At 45.2% G+C, this 18,408-nt stretch overlaps 1 protein-coding gene across 3 annotated transcripts in view; it reads right to left on the reverse strand.

Annotated features, from left to right (window-relative positions):
* Positions 1-266: 266 nt before the first annotated feature.
* The window catches only part of Wdr59 (WD repeat domain 59), a 69,773-nt gene continuing 51,631 nt past the window's right edge, over positions 267-18,408 (reverse strand). For all 3 annotated transcript variants that reach the window (XM_057754074.1, XM_057754073.1, XM_057754075.1), the window contains 6 exons: positions 17,533-17,645; positions 16,226-16,376; positions 16,048-16,120; positions 12,955-13,081; positions 12,671-12,813; positions 267-1,836 (listed from right to left, as the gene is read on the reverse strand). In XM_057754074.1, coding sequence (XP_057610057.1) covers positions 1,601-1,836; positions 12,671-12,813; positions 12,955-13,081; positions 16,048-16,120; positions 16,226-16,376; positions 17,533-17,645 — 843 coding nt within the window. In that variant the 3' untranslated portion in view covers positions 267-1,600. The remainder of the gene's footprint in view (positions 1,837-12,670; positions 12,814-12,954; positions 13,082-16,047; positions 16,121-16,225; positions 16,377-17,532; positions 17,646-18,408) is intronic.

Here is an 18,408-nt window from a genome sequence, read left to right on the forward strand (position 1 = left end):
CTGCTTTTCTTGGCGAGTCTCTCTCTCTCTCTCTCTCTCTCTCTCTCTCTCTCTCTCTCTCTCTCTCTCTCTCTCTCTCTCTCTCTTTCTGTTTGGTTTCTCTGTGTAGCCCTTGCTGTCTCCAAACTCTTTGTAAACCAAATTGGCCTTCAACTCATCAGTCAGCCCCGGATAATCTCAAGCTTGTAATCCAATCAGCTCAGCCTCAAAGGAAAGATTACAGACATCTGCAACCATGCTCCAATGACACAGATGACTTAGATCTCTCAATTTGGAATAATAAAATTTTAATCCCATTTTTTGGTGTGTCTGTGTGTTTGTATGTACATCCACACACCACAGCACACATGAACACACAGAACAACTTTTGAGAGTCAGTCCTCCTTTCCATCATGTGGGTCCTGGGGATTGAATTTAGGTTATGAAGCTTAGTAGCAGGCACCTTTCCCCAGTGAGCCAAATCACAGGCCTCCGGGATTTAAATTTCTAAAAGAGAGGATTTCAGTATGTGGCTTTTTTGTCTTGTTTGTTTTAATTCTCTTCTCTGGCATATATACATGAAAGCACTGAGAATCCTGAAGGAGCCAGAGAGATGAGTTTGTTAGGGAGTTCAAGGTGCCCCTGGAGCCCAGCCAACCTGTCCGGAGGCAGACGGAGACTTTGGTATCGATGTGGAAATGCAATCTCATTTCCTTTTGGCTAGAAGAAATAATTATGAGACTCTTGTGGCTAGGAAGAACCTTAATGTCAGATTCCATTTCCTCCCATCAGATGATCAAAGTCAAACAGCATTTCCTTCAGGAATCATGGGACTAATTCTAGTCCTTCCGAAACAATCATCCTCAATCACAAGTACAGTGCAAAAAGAACCACTGAGATGGTCAACTTCCTGCTTCTTCTCAAGTATAAATAATACCTGTTTATAGATAAAAACAAGATGTCTAGCTTTATTAGTCAAGGGAAAGCAGATAGAGGAGAAACTTAAAAATATATACACCTTAAGACTCCTTAAGGGACTGGCAATGTAACTCGGGTACAGCTAATCACTAATAATGTGCAAGCCCCAAGTTCAGGAAAAAAGTCTTTAAGTACAACATATCTTACACTTTAGTACTGTATCTTATAAGGCCTCTGCTCATTGACTCATCAAAGCTACCAACTTCTAAAGTCACAGATGTCATGGGCTCACTTGTCGATGACACTAACACCCAGTGTCCTCTGGCTCAGGAGACCGTCTTTTGTCGCTGATGTGATCGTTATACTGGCATCTGGAGAGCCCATTCTGGTTCAAGGACACCTCAAAGGCTGGCGCTCTGGAAACAGGTGCTGCTCCCCATGAAAGCATCCTCTGTGGACTCAACAGACAGTGCAGGAGGGCAGCTCTGTGCTCCCCCTACCTTCATCCAGCATCTTCTGGCCCCGGCAGCCAGAGAGAAGGGAAGGCAAAGGCTCGTGAGGATCAGATGTCTGTGAGGGACTGTGCTCCTGAGTCACTGGGGATAAGCCGGGTTCTGGAACTTTCCACCACCATCAGCAGAAAGCCGTCTCCAGCATTTACAGAGTCCTCTGAGATTTCGGACGGTCCCATCGTCTCTTGTGTTCAGAAAGTGCTCTCCAGCAGGCAGTGGCAGCCACACCCAGTGGGACAGACCTCCTGGGTCCGAAACCATTCCATCATGTGGCTTGTATGGCCACCATGCCCACAGGTCAAGCAGAAGTTGGATGATCCCCGCACAGCCACATGGCAGATGGCACACTGGAACGTGAAACCTTTGCAGATGGCACACTGCGTGCCACGGACCTCGCTCCGGCAGTGACTGCAGTACACACCGAACTCTGCAAATGGGGGGAGATGGGCAAAGCAAGAGGCAATGTTAGTTTGATTCTAGTAAAAAAAAGACTGGGCATTGGTGGGTGAATACCTACTCCCCCAGGATTCTAGCAGGTTCCGGCAGACCAGTGCTTTCTTTCTTTTTTTTTCTTGTGTGTCCCAGGCTGACCTGAACAGACTATGGAGCTGAGGATGATCTTGAACTCCTCATCCTACTGAGTTCTGTGATTACAAGTATAAACCACCATGCCCAGTTTTATGGGGTTTATTGCATGATGGGCAAACACTCTAAGTTATGACCCAGCTCTGCTTTTCTGTTTATTTCCATGTATGAGCGTGTAGTGCATGTGTGAGTTTGAATATATGTGTGAGCGCAGGTATAGGTGCCCTTGTTTATGTCAGGGCCGATGTCAATGTCAGACGTCTATCTTTCTTCACCCCATTATTTTCAAAACAGTGGCTAGACTGGCTGGCCAGCAAGAGGGGATCCCTAACTTTCTCAGCCCCAGTAGTGAGGTCACAGACATGTGTCATCACACTGGATTTTTACTTGGGTGTTTGGGACACAAGCTTGCTTATGTGGCAGGCTTTTACTGACTAGGATATCTCTTCAGCCCCTCCCTCCCTTCCTTCATTTTCTCCCCCGAGTCAAGGTTTCTCTGTGTTGCTGTGGCTGTCCTGAAATTTGCTTTGTAGACCAGGCCAGAGATCTGCTTGCTTCTGCCTCTTGAGAGCAGGTCCAGAAGGTCAATTTTCTTTTTTAAATGATAGAACTCCCACAATCTAGATAGTTCTACTAACTAGGAGCTGTCTTTACTACTAGGATGAGGGCAGGGGGCATAGGCAGCATTCGGCTCTCTGAGGTCCTGTAAGAAACCCAGTGTGATAGGAAACCCTGCAGCAGAGGGTCGCTGCACCTTTTACATCTCTGTGCACATGGAAGACTTCTAGTCTTTCTACAGACGCGCACGCACGTACACATGGAAGACTTCTAGTCTTTCTACAGACGCACACGTACGTGCACACGGAAGACTTCTAGTCTTGGGTTGCCATCTTCATCCATTTCTTTTTTTTTTTTTTTTTTTTTTTTGGTTTTTCGAGACAGGGTTTCTCTGTGGCTTTGGAGCCTGTCCTGGAACTAGCTCTGTAGACCAGGCTGGTTTCGAACTCACAGAGATCCGCCTGCCTCTGCCTCCCAAGTGCTGGGATTAAAGGCGTGCGCCACCACCGCCCGGCCATCCATTTCTTAATAGGATTCTTGTATCTCAAAAAATCCACCTCCCGGATTCCTGAACAGCTGTCCTTTCAGCTCTCTCTAGTCCACGCCTCCGCCTCCTCAATCTACCTGCCTTTTCTGGTTTCACGGTTCTCTTTGGCCAGCCTGGAGCACCTGCACTAATTTCATGTTCCTGCTTTTACGAATATACGCAGATCCTTTTCCTCACCTGGGCCAGCTGAAACCCTGACTTAGCCACACCACCTGCCCACTGCACATCTGTGCCAGGGAGCAAAGCCACCCGAAGGCCCCCCGAAAGGCGTGTTTGTTCCTCTTTACATCGGTAGAGCCCAGGCACAGTATGACCCTGCTCCTGCCTTCCTCACACTGCTCTCTTGGCTCACTGCCACACTGCAAATTTCTCCCACATGCCTTGGCTGTTGTCTGTTGCCTGCTGTTCTCTCTTCTAACTCCACTGAGCAAACAGAAGCCTTTAAACGGGGCCGGGGGACCCCTTTATCTTCACTACCACTTCTTCAAATTTCTGGAGGTTGGTGGCTCCTCTCCTTCCTTCCGACAGTGCGAACAATCGGACCTAGAGAGGATGGCTCAGCGGGTAGAGCATTTGTGTTTTACTAAGGACCTGGGCTTAGTCCCCAGCACCCAATGGTTGCTAAAACCACACATATACATACATTCAGCCAAAACACTTATGAACATAAAAGAAAATAAATCTTTATCAAATTAAAACTATAGTTGGGTGATGTTGGCGCATACCTTTTAAGCCCAGCACTTGAGAGGCAGAGGCAGGTGGATCTCTGTGAGTTCAACGCCAGCCTGGACTACAGAACAAGTTACAAGACAGGCTCCAAAGCTACAGAGAAACCCTGTCTTGGAAAAAAAATTAAATATATAAGGAAAGAAAATCTTATTTCCTTTCTCCATCGTTATCCTTCATCTTAAGTTATACTTAAATAAATTGAAATAAAACATACTTTAATGACATCTTATTACATTTAGCCCTCTAGAATTCAGGGAAAGGATCCAATAATAGTTCTTATTATGGATTCTAAAATCACAGGGAACCATAAGGACAAGAAGACCATAGCAGTCATATACGGAGTGACCACATCTATAAAACTGCCCCCAAATAATGGTCATGTGTCATGCAAACTGTCTCCTACTGTTTTAAAATAGCTTTGGCTTTCTTATTACATTTATTTATTTTGACTATATGTGCATGGGCGTAGAGGTCAGAGGACAACTTGTGATTCGGTTCTTTCTTTGCATCATGTAGGTCCAGAGAGGGACTAGGACTCAGGTTTTCAAGCTTGGTGGCAAGCGACTTTACACACTAAACCATCTTGCCAGCTCCTGCCTTTGCTTTTCAATAAAAAAGCATTTGTTTAGAGGAGGGCTGGAGAGACGGCTCAGTGGTTAAGAGTACTTGCTGCTCTTCCAGAGGACCTGCCTTTGGTTCTGCACACCACACGGAGGCTCACAACCACTTGTACCTCCAGTCTCAAGGGTCTAAAGCCCCCTTCTAGTCTCCAACATGTGGTTTACGTAAACTCAGGCAGGCATATACACATAATAATTTTTTTAATCTTAGAAAAGAACCAGAATTTAAAAATATAATTAGGTAAGAATAAGTAATTTTTTTAATTTAAAGAAACTGACGTGCATAGATCTGAATTTTTTTTTTTTTTCGAGACAGGGTTTCTCTGTGGTTTTGGAGCCTGTCCTGGAACTAGCTCTTGTAGACCAGGCTGGTCTCGAACTCACAGAGATCCGCCTGCCTCTGCCTCCCAAGTGCTGGGATTAAAGGCGTGCGCCACCACTGCCCGGCATAGATCTGAATTTTTAAGGAAGGAATTATCCCTAAGGAAACAAACTCATCCAAGACCGGGTGCCTCCTCTCCTTTCCTGGCGCATCTGTCTCTGCTCTGAACTGACGCTGGCCTTGCTACAGAACACAGGCTGGCAGCAGACTCCTCTGCTGCCGCAGACGCCATGGCACTACAGTACAGGTGTTGGATTTTGTATGGTGTCTGCAGATCTGATGACTCTTACAGACTGAACGGAAAGGCAACTGTTGTCTTTCAATGTTTGCTGTGCCTTGTACCTGGGCAGCTAGTTCCTCCAAACTCAGACGAACTGACTCCTGTGTATATTTGCAATCACAGCTTCCACTGATGCTTTTGCCTGTGAGTTTCTTTCATAAGCCTCCTGCTCCCTTTCTACAATCCTGTGACATTGTCTTTACTGGTACTAGGATATGCATTCATTCTGCTTTTGTTTGTTAGGGTTTTGTTTTGTTTTGTCTCTTATAGACCAATATGTTGTCAAACTGATATGGAGCTGGGGCTGGCCTTGCACTCCTGATCCTTCTGCCTCTACCTCCCAAGTTCTAGGATAACGGGTGTGCATTCCCACACCTGGCAATACTAAGTTTTGACTATCACTTATCTGTCTTCTATTCCAGGCCCTCTGAACTGCACGCATGCACACACACCGCCCACATCTATTTCTCTGTGTCGCCTGCACAGTCTTGCACAGTGCTTCCGAGCAGGAGATGCCAACAAGGGTTTGGCTGACTGACGGCTGACATCAGTTCTATATCTCCACGATGCAGATGTTTTCCTGAGAACTAATTTTAAAAGACAAATTATTCTAGGCTATCATAAATCTCTTCCTGGTACTCTCTCCTGTATTTAGATGCTCTGAAAAAAATAATACATTGTCAAAACAGAATTCTGTATGTGTATTTCTTCAAGCATGTACACCTTGGTATACCTTACTAAAATAACTTTGCTATTTATTGTCTATACTTACAAACGCTTCTCTGGTTTGTTTTCTCAAGTGGAAACTAGAGACACATGCAACATACAGAGTCAAACAATTCTCTGTCTTTCATCAAAGCCCAAGCGTTCCCTCCACTCCCGAGAGGAGATCTCGCCTACTCAACCCACCATTCCCTTTACTGTCTCGCGGCTAAAGACTGCTTTGTAAAGCAACCCCATACTCATTGCAAATGAGTCTGTGTTTCGTAAGGACATTCGTGTAAATATAGGATGTACTTTGAGCCTATTCCATCTCTTTTCCTTCCCCTCCCCTTTCTTCCCAGCCCCTCTCCTTCCTCTCTTAGGCTGGCATGTCATATACATACGTGATTTTAAATACATTAAGATCTAGAATCCACAAGTCAGAGACAGCGTGTGACACTTTTTTTTTTTGAGATGGAATTAGTTCACTTAAAAGGATAATTTCCAGTTGTATCATTTTCCTGCAAACGACACAATTTCATTCTTGATGGACAAATATAATTCCATTGTGTATATACACCACATTACCTTTATTGACTCCTCTGTTGATGGAAACCTAGGCTGGGTACATAACTTAGCTATTATAAATCATGCTGCAATAAACATTGATGTTCAAGCATCTCCATGAAATTTTTTTTTTTTTTTTTTTTTTTTTTTTTGGTTTTTCGAGACAGGGTTTCTCTGTGGTTTTGGAGCCTGTCCTGGAACTAGCTCTTGTAGATCAGGCTGGTCTCGAACTCACAGAGATCCGCCTGCCTCTGCCTCCCGAGTGCTGGGATTAAAGGCGTGCGCCACCACCGCCCGGCTCTCCATGAAATATTGACTAGAACTAGGAAATATAGAGAAGTGTGATGGCACACGCCTTTAAGCCCAGCACTTGGGAAACAGAGGCAGGTAGATCTCTGTGAGTTCAAGGCCAGCCTAGTCTACCTAGTGAGTTCCAGGACAGCCAGGGTTATGTAGAGAGACACAGCTTCAATTCCCAAACACCCCTAAATGCCTCCCTGCAAAAACAAAATAATATGTAAACAGAGGCTGTTCGTTCATTTCCTGAATAATCACACAAAAGCTATATTAATTACAACACTGTTTAGCCAATGACTCAGGCATATTTCTAAGTATCTCTTACATCTTGAATTAACCCATTTCTATTAATCTGTGTATTACCACAAGGCTGTGACTTAGCGGGAAGGTTCTGGGTCCTTCTCCTTTGGCAGCTACATGGTGTCTCCTTGACTCTGCCTACTCTCTATATATATCTCTGCTCAGATTTCCCGCCTGGCTTTACTCTTCTAAGCCATTGGCTGAAACAGCTTCTTTATTAGCCAATGGTAATAAAACGTATTCACAGCATACAGAGGAAAATCCCACACATCAAAATGGCACACCAACGTAGGGTAACTACACCCACATAAAACCTGAGAGAGCTTAGAAAGGAATTCTAGATGCAAAAGAACAGAGTTAAGCACAGTTTCTTGGTAACAGCATTTTCTCAGGTGGGCTCTATTTGCTAGGGGCAAGTAGAGACAAGATTCCTTTAAGAGATGGCTTCCTGCCGGGCAGTGGCAGCGCATGCCTTTAATCCCAGCACTTGGGAGGCAGAGGTGGGTGGATCTCTGTGAGTTCGAGGCCAGCCTAGTCTGCAAGAACTAGTTCCAAGACAGACTCCAAAGGTACAGAGAAACCCTGTCTCAAAACACGCCCCCAAACCCCCTCCCCCCAAAAAAGAAAGATGGCTTCCTAACTCTGCATTAGCAGCAAAAACTGTGCGGCTCCTTTAAGAGCTGGCTTCCTGGTTCATGCTGGTTCTGTTAGGGAGCACTTAAATGGGGTCTGTGAGCAGCCTGTTACAAATTGCTTAATGGCGATATAGACCTGCTGCATCCATGAAGCTGGGGCAGTGTGCATGGCCCTCAGAAATGGTGACCATGAATCTGCCATGTTAGCCTGAGTGGAACAAACAAGCAGGGCCACAGAGTTGGTCCTAGCCATGCCTGCTTAGTATTTTTTAAAAAAGGCGCTCCTGGTCAGAAATGATTACAGATACATAATGAAGAGAGATTCAGACATAAATAAGCCTCTGAGCGGGTCACAGAATATTTTTAAAAATGTATGTAAGTTGGGGAGAAAGAAGAAAAAGAGTAGAGACAGTTATAAAAAGAAGTCTTTAAAGAGACACTAAAAGTAATATAAAAGAGTACAGAGAGTCATAGATTAAAGGAGTAAAGAAAAAGAAGCCACTTAAAGATGGAAAATACACAGAGAGTCTGGATTATGCATATTTATTATGTTTTCTTTGAATTTTTTGACTAAAGAGACATTTGATTCTGGGGTTGCTAAGTTAAATCAACATAAAGGTAACTTGACTTCAAGTTTGGGCCTAAGGATGTGTTGCTGAAGAGGCTCTGCTTTTGTTTCCACAGAAGATGAGAACCTGAGGCCGGGCAGTGGTGACCCACACCTTTAATCCCAGGCAGAGGCAGGCAGATCTCTGTGAGTTCAAGGCCAGCCTGGTCTACAAGAGCTAGCTCCAGGACAGGCTTCAAAGTTACAGAGAGACCCTGTCTCAAAAAAAAAAAACAAAAAACAAAACAAAACAAAACAAAACAAAAAACAACAACAAACAAAAAAAGATGAGAACCTGAGGATTCCTTCCAGGCTAATATAGTTTGGTAGAACAAGAACCCCCTGAAAGGTCTCTGTGAACTCTAAAAATACTTTGCCCAACAAACAGCAGGAAGCAGTTTGGAGAAAACAATGCCCAAATTCCCATAATGATTGTTTATAAATGTTTGTTTTCATTAAAAGGGGGATATGACATAGAGATGAATATTTTGCATTGGCATGGATCTTGGCCTATTGATACAGATTTAAGGTCGATTTTGTTACACTGTGTATATGTATTTCTGCTCTTGTTTAAGAATTATATGTTTGTGCAGCTCATTTAAAAATGTAATGTATATGAATTAACAAATAATCATCTGTAATAGTCAAACTTGTAGTCATATTAGATTTTCTAGATATACAGAGATATACTTCAGATGGATAGATGTTCTTCACACTGTTCAAAGACATACAGAATATGGCATTTAAAATGTTTTAAGAACTTAGACTTTTCTCGACAGTGAGACATGTCTGCTTCTGGAAACACCAATTACTTCAAAGAGGCTGATGAGCATTGAAGAAATTTGTTATGGAATTTGCCTTCAAAGTGACAAGGCAAAAACATGCTCTTGCCTGAACTGCTTGATGATATGCTGTACGAACTGGACATGCAGGACCCAGAGAAAAATGACTGCTGAACTTGCCTAAAGAAGGTGAGACAGTCTTCAGGGTTCCTGCTTCATGAAAGAGACTGCCAGACATTTTGTAGGACACAGAAGAAAGTGACTGACGAACTGCCAATATAGGCTAAACAGTCTTTCAAATTTAATGGAAAAGTCTGCCAGACATTATGGACTGATACACTGAAGATGGATGCCCCATCATTACAGAAGGACTTAGGGTGACTGTCCAGGCGGCAAGATGTCCCTGTCAACTCTAGAGTTTTGGAAGTTGCTTACATGCACTTTCTGTTTACTTAGGTAATATTATATCCTTCTGTAGTCTTTTATGGAGTTGAAGAATAGTTTTATTTATAGTTTTTCTTAGTTATGATAAAAGATAAACTAGATATAAAACTTTAGAGTCACAAGGATATGATAGAGTATTTTCCTTAACTTGCCAAATGTAAAAGGACTAAATATTGTAACTGTAATTCTTGCTTGATAACTGTTTTGTGTATGTAATTTTACTATGTTAAATTTAAAACCTTCCTTTTATTTAGACAGAAAAGGGGGGGGTGATGTGGGATTCCCCTCTGTATGCTGTGAATATGTTTTATTACCATTGGTTAATAAAGAAGCTGTTTCAGCCAATGGCTTAGAAGAATAAAGCCAGGCGGGAAATCCTAACAGAGATATAGAGAGTAGGCGGAGTCAAGGAGACACCATGTAGCTGCCAAAGGAGAAGGACCCAGAACCTTCCTTCTAAATCACAACCTCGTGGCAATACACAGATTAATAGAAATGGGTTAATTCAAGATGTAAGAGATACTTAGAAATATGCCTGAGTCATTGTTGTAATTAATACAGTTTCTGTGTGAGTGTTTGGGTCTGGGTGGCTGGGAAATGAACAAGCAGCCCCCGTCTACAATAACAAGCAGTAAACACGTCATGAGTGTCTGTGTTCCTTGGGCAGGGGCAGGCTAACCTTATAGAGAGCTTCCAATTTTAGTGTCTGTGCTGTCAAGGTGGGCATAAAAGTATTTTGTTTTTGTTCTGTTCTTGGTTTTGTGCTTGTTTGTTTGTTTTGAGACAGGGTTTTTCTATGTAGCCCTGCCTGGCTGGAAACTCACTACGTAGTCCAGGTTGGTCTAGAACTCAGAGACCCACTCACCTCTGCATTGCAAATGCTGGGATTAGAGATTTGCACCACCATGCTGGACACAAAGCTAATTCTCGAGTACCATATTCAGGCACTGTGTGATGGCTTCCCAGAGTGGGAACTCTTCCCTCCTGCAGTCTCCCCACCATGCACAGCACCACCTGGCGCCCTCTCCCCAGCAGTTTTGGCTAGACCACATTAGGCTCTTACATTATTTACCTAAGTGAACATTATTCAAGCCATGTTCCATGACACTTTCTCTTTCTTGCACATTTTGTTTTTCCCAGAATTAGTAACTGCCTCAGTCTTTCATTTGCTTAGCTTGCTATGTACTTATCAATAATTCATCTCCAAACTGTCCCTCAAATGTCTGTGTCTTCTATAAATATACTCAACAGTGAAATACATTCAATTTTTTTCAACTTTCTCTCCTGGGAGGCAGCTTCTGGAGCACCTGTCTGCACGGTCCATCTCTAGGTCTGTCACAGTGAGTACTCTCCGTCAACACTGATTCCTTCAGCTCCTGGACTGAATCTAGACCCGGTTCTTAGGTACACCCAAAGTTTACCTCGTACGTGGCTGATCACTTGGGTTCAAAATTCCAGGTTAGAAATTCTTTTCCTGAGAATTCTGGAGAACCTGCTGCCTGGTCATCTAGTAGCCAGGGACAACCCTCAGAGTTGATACATTCTACATTCCTCACGCTTCACACTGGAATTCTTCTCTTTCTGGGAGCTTCTGGGTGGTCTCGGGGTCCCCAGCCTCTTTGCATTCATCATGGAAGTGGACCCATCCAAACTGCAAACGTGTTTCTCTTCGCTGGAATAAGCTTACAGTTTTCTGTTAGGGTCATGACCTGTTCTACAAACAAGCAGAGGAATCTCGAGGATCCTCCAAAGGCCATCGAATAAAACCAGCTTTTAAATTTCATCTTTGAGCCCCTCCCAGAGGATTAGAAGCCCCTGATCCCTAAGCCGTGGCAGGGTCAGGCCTTAGAGGTCACCTACCAACAACTTGTCCATTTCCCAGCTCCTAAGCTTTATTGCCAATATTACTTCTTCTTGTGCGATTAACACCTTTTCAAAAACTCTGTACAGACACTTGCTGAGGTCTGAGGGGAAGGGAAATGTGTGGCCAGACCACTCCCTCTAGAAGTCTTCCACTTCCTTCCTGTAAGGAAAGCTCTAGCTCTGCTTCATTTCCTCCAGGGACAGTGCGGCCTCTCACCAATCTAACCGGTGTCTCATCTTGGCCTCGGTTTTCCATCTTCATCTTGGATGCAACTCCAAGCACTCACTTCTCTGAGTCCAGGCTAGACCAGGGAAGACTGTGCTCCCTATATTCCTCCTTTCCTTCCTCAGCTCCCAGATAAATACACCTTTTTTTTTTTAAAAAAAAAAAAAAAAAAACAAGGTCTGACTATGTAGCCCACTAGCTGGCCTCAGACTCACAGACATTCCCCTGCCTCTTCTTCCTGGCTTAGGTGTGTCACTATGCCTGGATAATACATACTCTAATGGGCTTACACACCAACTGTATAGTGAAGATCCCCAAATAACCAGCTCTAGCTGAATACAATCTCTCCTGAGAACCAGATTCGGATCTAACTGTGTGAATTCTCCTGACCACCATTTCATCACACACACACACACACACACACACGCACGCACGCACGCACGCACGCACGCACGCACACGCACACAGGCAATTCTGACTTCCAGTCCTTCCATTTGTTTCTATCTGCGGTATAATATTGTTATCTCGCAGTACATTAGCTGGAAACCCAGGAATCATCAAAGCTATCTTTCTCTTCCTCAGTCCATCTCCAGTTTATCAGCAAACCATACTGAGACTAACCCTTAAAAAAGATACTTTATTTATGTGTATGGCTGTTCTGCTGAGATGTATGTTTGTGTATCATATGTATGCAGTGCCCACAGAGGCCTGAAGGTGGCTTCGGAACCTCCAGGTGGAGTTACAGACCAATGTGAGCCACAATGTGAGTAACGGGAATTGGACTCAGGTCCTCTAGAACAACCAGTGCTCTTAAGCCCTGCGCCACCTCTCCAGCCACAGTATAGTACTACAATGTTTAACTGATTAATTTTCCCTTCTCCTCTGCCACGGTTCACTGTGCTCACCAGGGTTGATACCCGAAAGCTGAAAACGTGGATAATCATTTACTGTGTCTAAGACAGCGGCTGATATGTTATGTGAACCTTGTGAAATGCAAGGCTTGCAGAAGCTTAGAAAAGGCTCACGTTTCAGAATCTTCTGCCTAAAAATGAGAAGCTCAACCTTCCAAACCTACAGGGAAATTAGGGCATAGGGCCTTCTAGACAGTGGCAGGAAAAGAAAAACATCCATATTCACCAATTCCTTTGTGAGGGTCAGGGGGGCAGGACACAAACTTCAGCACTTCCGCTCGCTTCTCTCTCAGACCCCAGCGGTAGAGGATCTCTCCATAGCACTTCTTAAAGTCGTCAAACTGCTGGGTGTTGGCAGGGTCCAGCAGTCTGGATAAACCCAAAAGGTTCCGTTAGCTCCTTTAAGAGAAAAGCAGTCCCTAATGGCATTTCTATTAAATGTCATCTTCTCAAAGCTTGACTCTGAAGTCGTGAACTCTGCAGCTACAGTTGGGCAAGGTGGCTGGTTACCTTTTGTTTTTATCATGCTGGTCACGCTCCCGCTCCCGGGGGTCACTGTAGGTTAGACTCCCAAAGCGGAGTTCTTCTGGAGAAGACTCTCCCCAAGGTGAAGACACGTGTTCTGTCTCTCTTCCCGCTATAGAAAAGCAAAAGAGAAGGGAACATGGCGGTCAGAGAAGGCACAGGAACTAGGAACTAGCTCATGTTCTACTTTTATAATCAAAAGCCCCTCCCATCTCCCACACCCCGGTATGCATCCACTCTATTCTCTAGAAACAAAGTCTGTGAAGCTGAAGACAGAGGAACGGAGTCCTACACTACTCTTTCCTGGGCATCCCTCTGTGTCCAGGCACTTATCACCGAGAGAACCTGGTAATTAAGTACACACGATAGCTAAGCAAATTATGGCTTAATGATATAGTAGAATGTGATGCAGCGATCTGTTATCAAAATGCTAAATAACACGAGAAAATGCTCATGATAAAATTAAAAGCAGAATACAAACCAGCATAAATCAAATAACTACCCACCCATACACACACACAAAAAGAGGGGGAGAGGAAGAAAATGTTCTCAAATGTCAACAGGTGTTATTAAGTGAGAGACGTGGAGATATCAATCATTGCTATTTTTTTTCTCAGATACTTTTTGTTTATTCTTCATGTTTATACTACATGTCCTGTATATATATATGTTTTTGGGTAGGAGAGTGTGTGTGTAGACAGATCTTTCTATGTAGCCCAGGCTACCCTTAAATTCTCAATCCTCTTGCCTTCACTCCCTGAGTGCTAGGATTATTTTCTAAGATGTAAGGTCTTGCTGTGTTGCCCAAGCAGGCCTCAGACTCCTGAGAAGTTGGGATTACGGGCGTATATTACTACAGCTGGCTCATGTTCTTGGTGTTTTGTTTTTTGTTTTGTTTTTGTTTTGTTTGGTTGGTTTTGTTTTTTTTTTTTTGTTTTTCTGAGACAAGGTTTTTCTATGTAACAGTACTGGCTGTCCTGGAACTTGCTCTGTTGACCAGGCTATCCTCAAACTCACAGAGATCTGTCTGCCTCTTCCTCCTAAGTGCTGGGATTAAAGGAGTACACCAGCTCATGTTCTACCTCTATAATCAAAAAAATTAAGATCATGGTCATTAAGCTGTTTTATTTCTGTCCACTAAAAGGAATCATGGGAAGAAATGGATGACGTGATGTGGCAGATGACAGTGGAAAAGGGGGGATGTGGAGGAGGAAGGGTAAGCATGGGCTTCATGGGATAGGACAAGTCCCACTGCAGCCTCTCCAGCAGCCCAGAGTAGCACAGTGACCTCCCAGACATGCAAGGTCAGGCCGTGGGCTGACACTGCCCCCTCCACTGAGTGGAAAGCAGTGAGAACCAGAGAAGAGCGTGTGCACCTTTGGGTGGAACCTCCAGCTCGCCCCTGCATCATCTGGAAGACCCCCCCCACCCTACCCCGCTCCTGTCAGAGAGACTCCAACAAAGAAAAGGTGCCAAAAAGCCCAGTTCCGCATTCCTGGTGACTACTGCAACTTGCTCCTCTGTTGCCGCCCAAGTCCCCACCTAAGCTTTCCAGGTTTTGACCACACTTGGGCACAATCCCAGCTTGTGGTGGACACACCATCATCCCTTTATTACAGGTTATATAATCCCCTGCTTTAGTTCAGCTGTGTGGCTTCTCCAGCCTCAGTCTCTAGGGCTGGAGGACTCACCCGGTAGTTGCTTTGCTCAAATAAACCTGTTCTTTTACTTTTTCAGTTAGGCTTGATCTGGCTTACTGCATAGGCAGAGAAACCTATTATCTGGGTACAGAAAACCCTTTATCTTGGTGCCGAAAATTCAGGAGGACTTGAGTCTCCCTGCTGGGTGGACCAAGTTCTTCGGCCACATAGAGGCCACCCTTTTCCCTTTAGCTTTCTCTCCCCAGATGTGATCAACTTTTGACTAGGAGTAAGTCACCATTTTCCAGCCACCACCTACAAAGGTACTGGGTACCTTTCTCCAGGTCCAGGATCCTCAGGATCCCCTGCCAAGCTATGGCCATGCCAGAGCAAGCTGGTCAGTTCTGGAGCAGAGACACTCTATGTTCCAGGGGACAAAGGCTACTCCCACCCCCATGCTCGACCCCAGGCTACTGCATGAGATGCCTTGCCCTAGTCTTCAGGCCCTAGTCTTCGGTCTCTAGCACAGGTCTAGAGATGGGCAATGCCGGGTCTAAACCCAATCCTCGGTCACCCCTGGGGCGTCTCCTATGAAATTTATCCAAATTGTGGCTGTCTCACCCCATATACCCAAAATGCTGGGTTTTCTTTGGCTTTGTGACCTGGCCTCAGTACACTCTTGATGTAACCTGTTAAGATGGCCACCGGAGGGAACTCTTATCTTTACTATCTTTCATGATCTTGAGAATCTCTACCGGCAGCATCGGATTCTCTTACATCCAGCGTTTCTGGTTTCTGCGCCTGCCCCTCCCTCTGTAGTCAGCGCTCAAAGGCCCAGGTTTTGTTGGCTAGGGTTGCAGCACCTTCAGACCTCCTTTTATCTGAGGACTTGGACCCTGAGCACACCTGAGCCACTGGCATCCCCGCCCCTTCCCTGAACCCTGCCTTCCTCTACCCCCTACACTGCCACAGGCTCCTTAGTAGTCAATCTTCTTTCCCTTACCCACCCTTCCCTTTTCCTTCCCCTCCAGGACAAAGGCTGAGAGCCAACCTTCTCTCCTTAGCTACCTTCTCTCCCTCTCCCTTCTCCTACTGCCTCTCCTCCTCTATCCTCTCCCCCTCTATAACGCCACAACCTGCACCCTGGTCCCCATCCACACACTGACCTACTCCCCCCCACCCCGAATTCTCCCAGTGGCTTCTCCAGTCTCAACCTATGGAACTGGAGAACCCACCTTGGAATTGCTTTACGAAAATAAACCTGTTCTTATACTTTTTCTATTCGGCTTGATCTGGCTTACTATGTGGGCAGAGAAACCTATTATTGGGATACAAAAAAGTCCTATTATGCCCCAACTAAACTTCTCATATGAACAGCCTTCACTAAGCCTCAGGAATAGCCAAAGTGCAATGTGGGCTGTGCCATTCCCTCACCAACCTATGTTCCAGCCACCGGTGTTGAACCCTGGGTCTGACATGCTGGAGCAGGACCCCGAGGAGGTAAAGCTGGGCTAGAAGGAAGAGGAACACACACTAGCATCAAACACCATCCCATTTCAAAGTTACATGTGAGGAAAGAACAGACCTCAAGGGAAGCCAGAAAACCATGAGCTTACATATCGACTGTGGGACACCATAAGATTAGAAGAACGGTTAGGGAAAGGCCCGAAAGGGTTTGGTAACCCCTGAGGCCGGGACTGGGCTTCAAACACGCTGCACAGCATAGCCAAGGTCTGGACGTCTCGGAGTTGGCAGTAGTGAGCCAATCTGTAAAATACAAGAGGAGAAAAAAAAGAATAAGCCAAGAGGAGGAATGGAGGAAGGACAGTTACCAGTCATAACTCTACTGTGGGCTAGGCTGGCGAGGTTCCATCCTTCCTCTGACCTTGTCAGAAACAGGGACTTTTACAGAGCCAAAGTCTCACCTACCAGGAGACTGGCCCCATGTGTCTTGGCATCAGTGTTTTCAGAATGTTAGTGACAACCTAGACATCAATTTGAAAGCTTCCAGGTGGCACTCAGGCACGGGCTCTAACACAAGTTCTCCAGCATCTGAGAGAGGTGGTCCAAACTCTCTCACTCTCTCCAGCTCTGGGAAAAATCCCCTGCTCTGTGGTAAGTTTCTATGTCCTTCCTCTGACCTGATACTAGCAGGAGGCAGTCAGAGCACACAGCACACCACAGCATGGGCTGCTGACTCTGCTTCCTGGATTAAATACGAATGACAAGGCACACATTCGTCTTCATCTTAGGTTCTCATTCCCTTTATCTTTCAGACACTGTTCTAGAATGTGAGTGTAGGGGTAAGAAGCCTTTGTCTTGAGGCTTATACACACTAAGTAGGGCGATCCCTGCCTTGAGGACGCGGCAACGAGAGCAACAGCGGGTGCTCCAAAGCCTGGCCTCAACCAGCAGAAAAGCAAACTTCAACTTGAAGCAGTGGAGTTTCTCTGCCCAGGCCCAGAGCCTCACTGTGAGAAATACTTGAGCGGTCACTTAATGGAACATTATTTCATATAATCCAACTTTCTGTATTTCGAAGCGGTAAGTTGGTCATAAATGTGGTCCTAGTGTTGGGAGAACAAACACATACAGTTCTGCCCCTGTTCCCAAAGGCCAAGTCACACCACACTACAGAGAAATCACCACACCCAGTGCCCAGAGGCCTGTGTGCCCAGAGGTGTGAGGGATGGACTGAGGCACACTGATGCACGTGGGACTCTTAAGGTTTCAAAGTCTTCTGGGTGACAAATATTACATAATGCCTCAGCTGTCAGAAGTTCTTTCTGTTCAGAGGCTATTTCTGTGCTAAAAGCGTCACTCGTCTGGCCTCTGCGCCCTCACCGAGGCAGTCACACTTCACATGTTCACAGACCTCAAACCCACGTCACTCATTTCCCTCACTTTAGCTCTCAGAACCTACAGAGACTCCAGCAGCTGTCGCCCAAATGGATGTCGAGCCCAAGGTGTCTCCAAATCTGGGTCAGACTTCGGACCAAGGCAAAGATCTGTAGCTACGGTGGCCAGCGACCAAACCTGGACAAACCAAAGAAAGAGGCTCACATTCAAACCACTGAAGAGATGAACAGAAACTGTCAAGGAGCCCCATCTGCCGCCTGTAACCTAAAACCTTACCACAAGGGTGGCAAAAGCTTGAGGTGTGGAATTCTAGGCCCCACCCAGACTGCCTGGGTCAGAACAGACATTTTAGCAGATCCTCAGTGACTGAGTACACTGTACAGCCGAGGAACATAAGCCTTCAAACCTTCACTAGAAGTTAAGCTGTGACTCAGGTTTGCAATCCCAGCACCGGGAGCCAAGACTGCTGAGGGCTGGAGAGGAGAGACAAGGCGAGGCGAGGCTACACAGTGAGTTCTACAACAGCCTACTACCCGGCAAAACCCTAGCTACTAAAATAAGTAAGAAAACCTCTCATGGTTCTTTCTCAAGGAATGGGAAACTTTGTTGCCTCCATTACAAAAGTTTTAGTATACTTTTAAAGCTAAAGGAAAACAACTTTGGCTTTTTTTTTTTTTTTTTTTTTTTTTTTTTTTTTCCAGACAGAGTTTCTGTACAGCTTTGGAGCTGTCCTGGAACTAGCTCTAATAGACCAGGCTGGTCTCAAATTCACAGAGATCCGCCTGCCTCTGCCTCCCGAGTGCTGAGATTAAAGGTGTGCGCCACCACTGTTCAGCCTAACTTTGGCTTTCTTTATAGTGACACCAAGTCTGATGAACACCCCAAACTTTAACCTTCACGGAGCTTAGAATCACCAAACTAATGTCCACGAAATGTCTAT

Source organism: Chionomys nivalis, chromosome 21 (assembly GCF_950005125.1).
Source record: "Chionomys nivalis chromosome 21, mChiNiv1.1, whole genome shotgun sequence".
NCBI lineage: Eukaryota > Metazoa > Chordata > Mammalia > Rodentia > Cricetidae > Chionomys > Chionomys nivalis.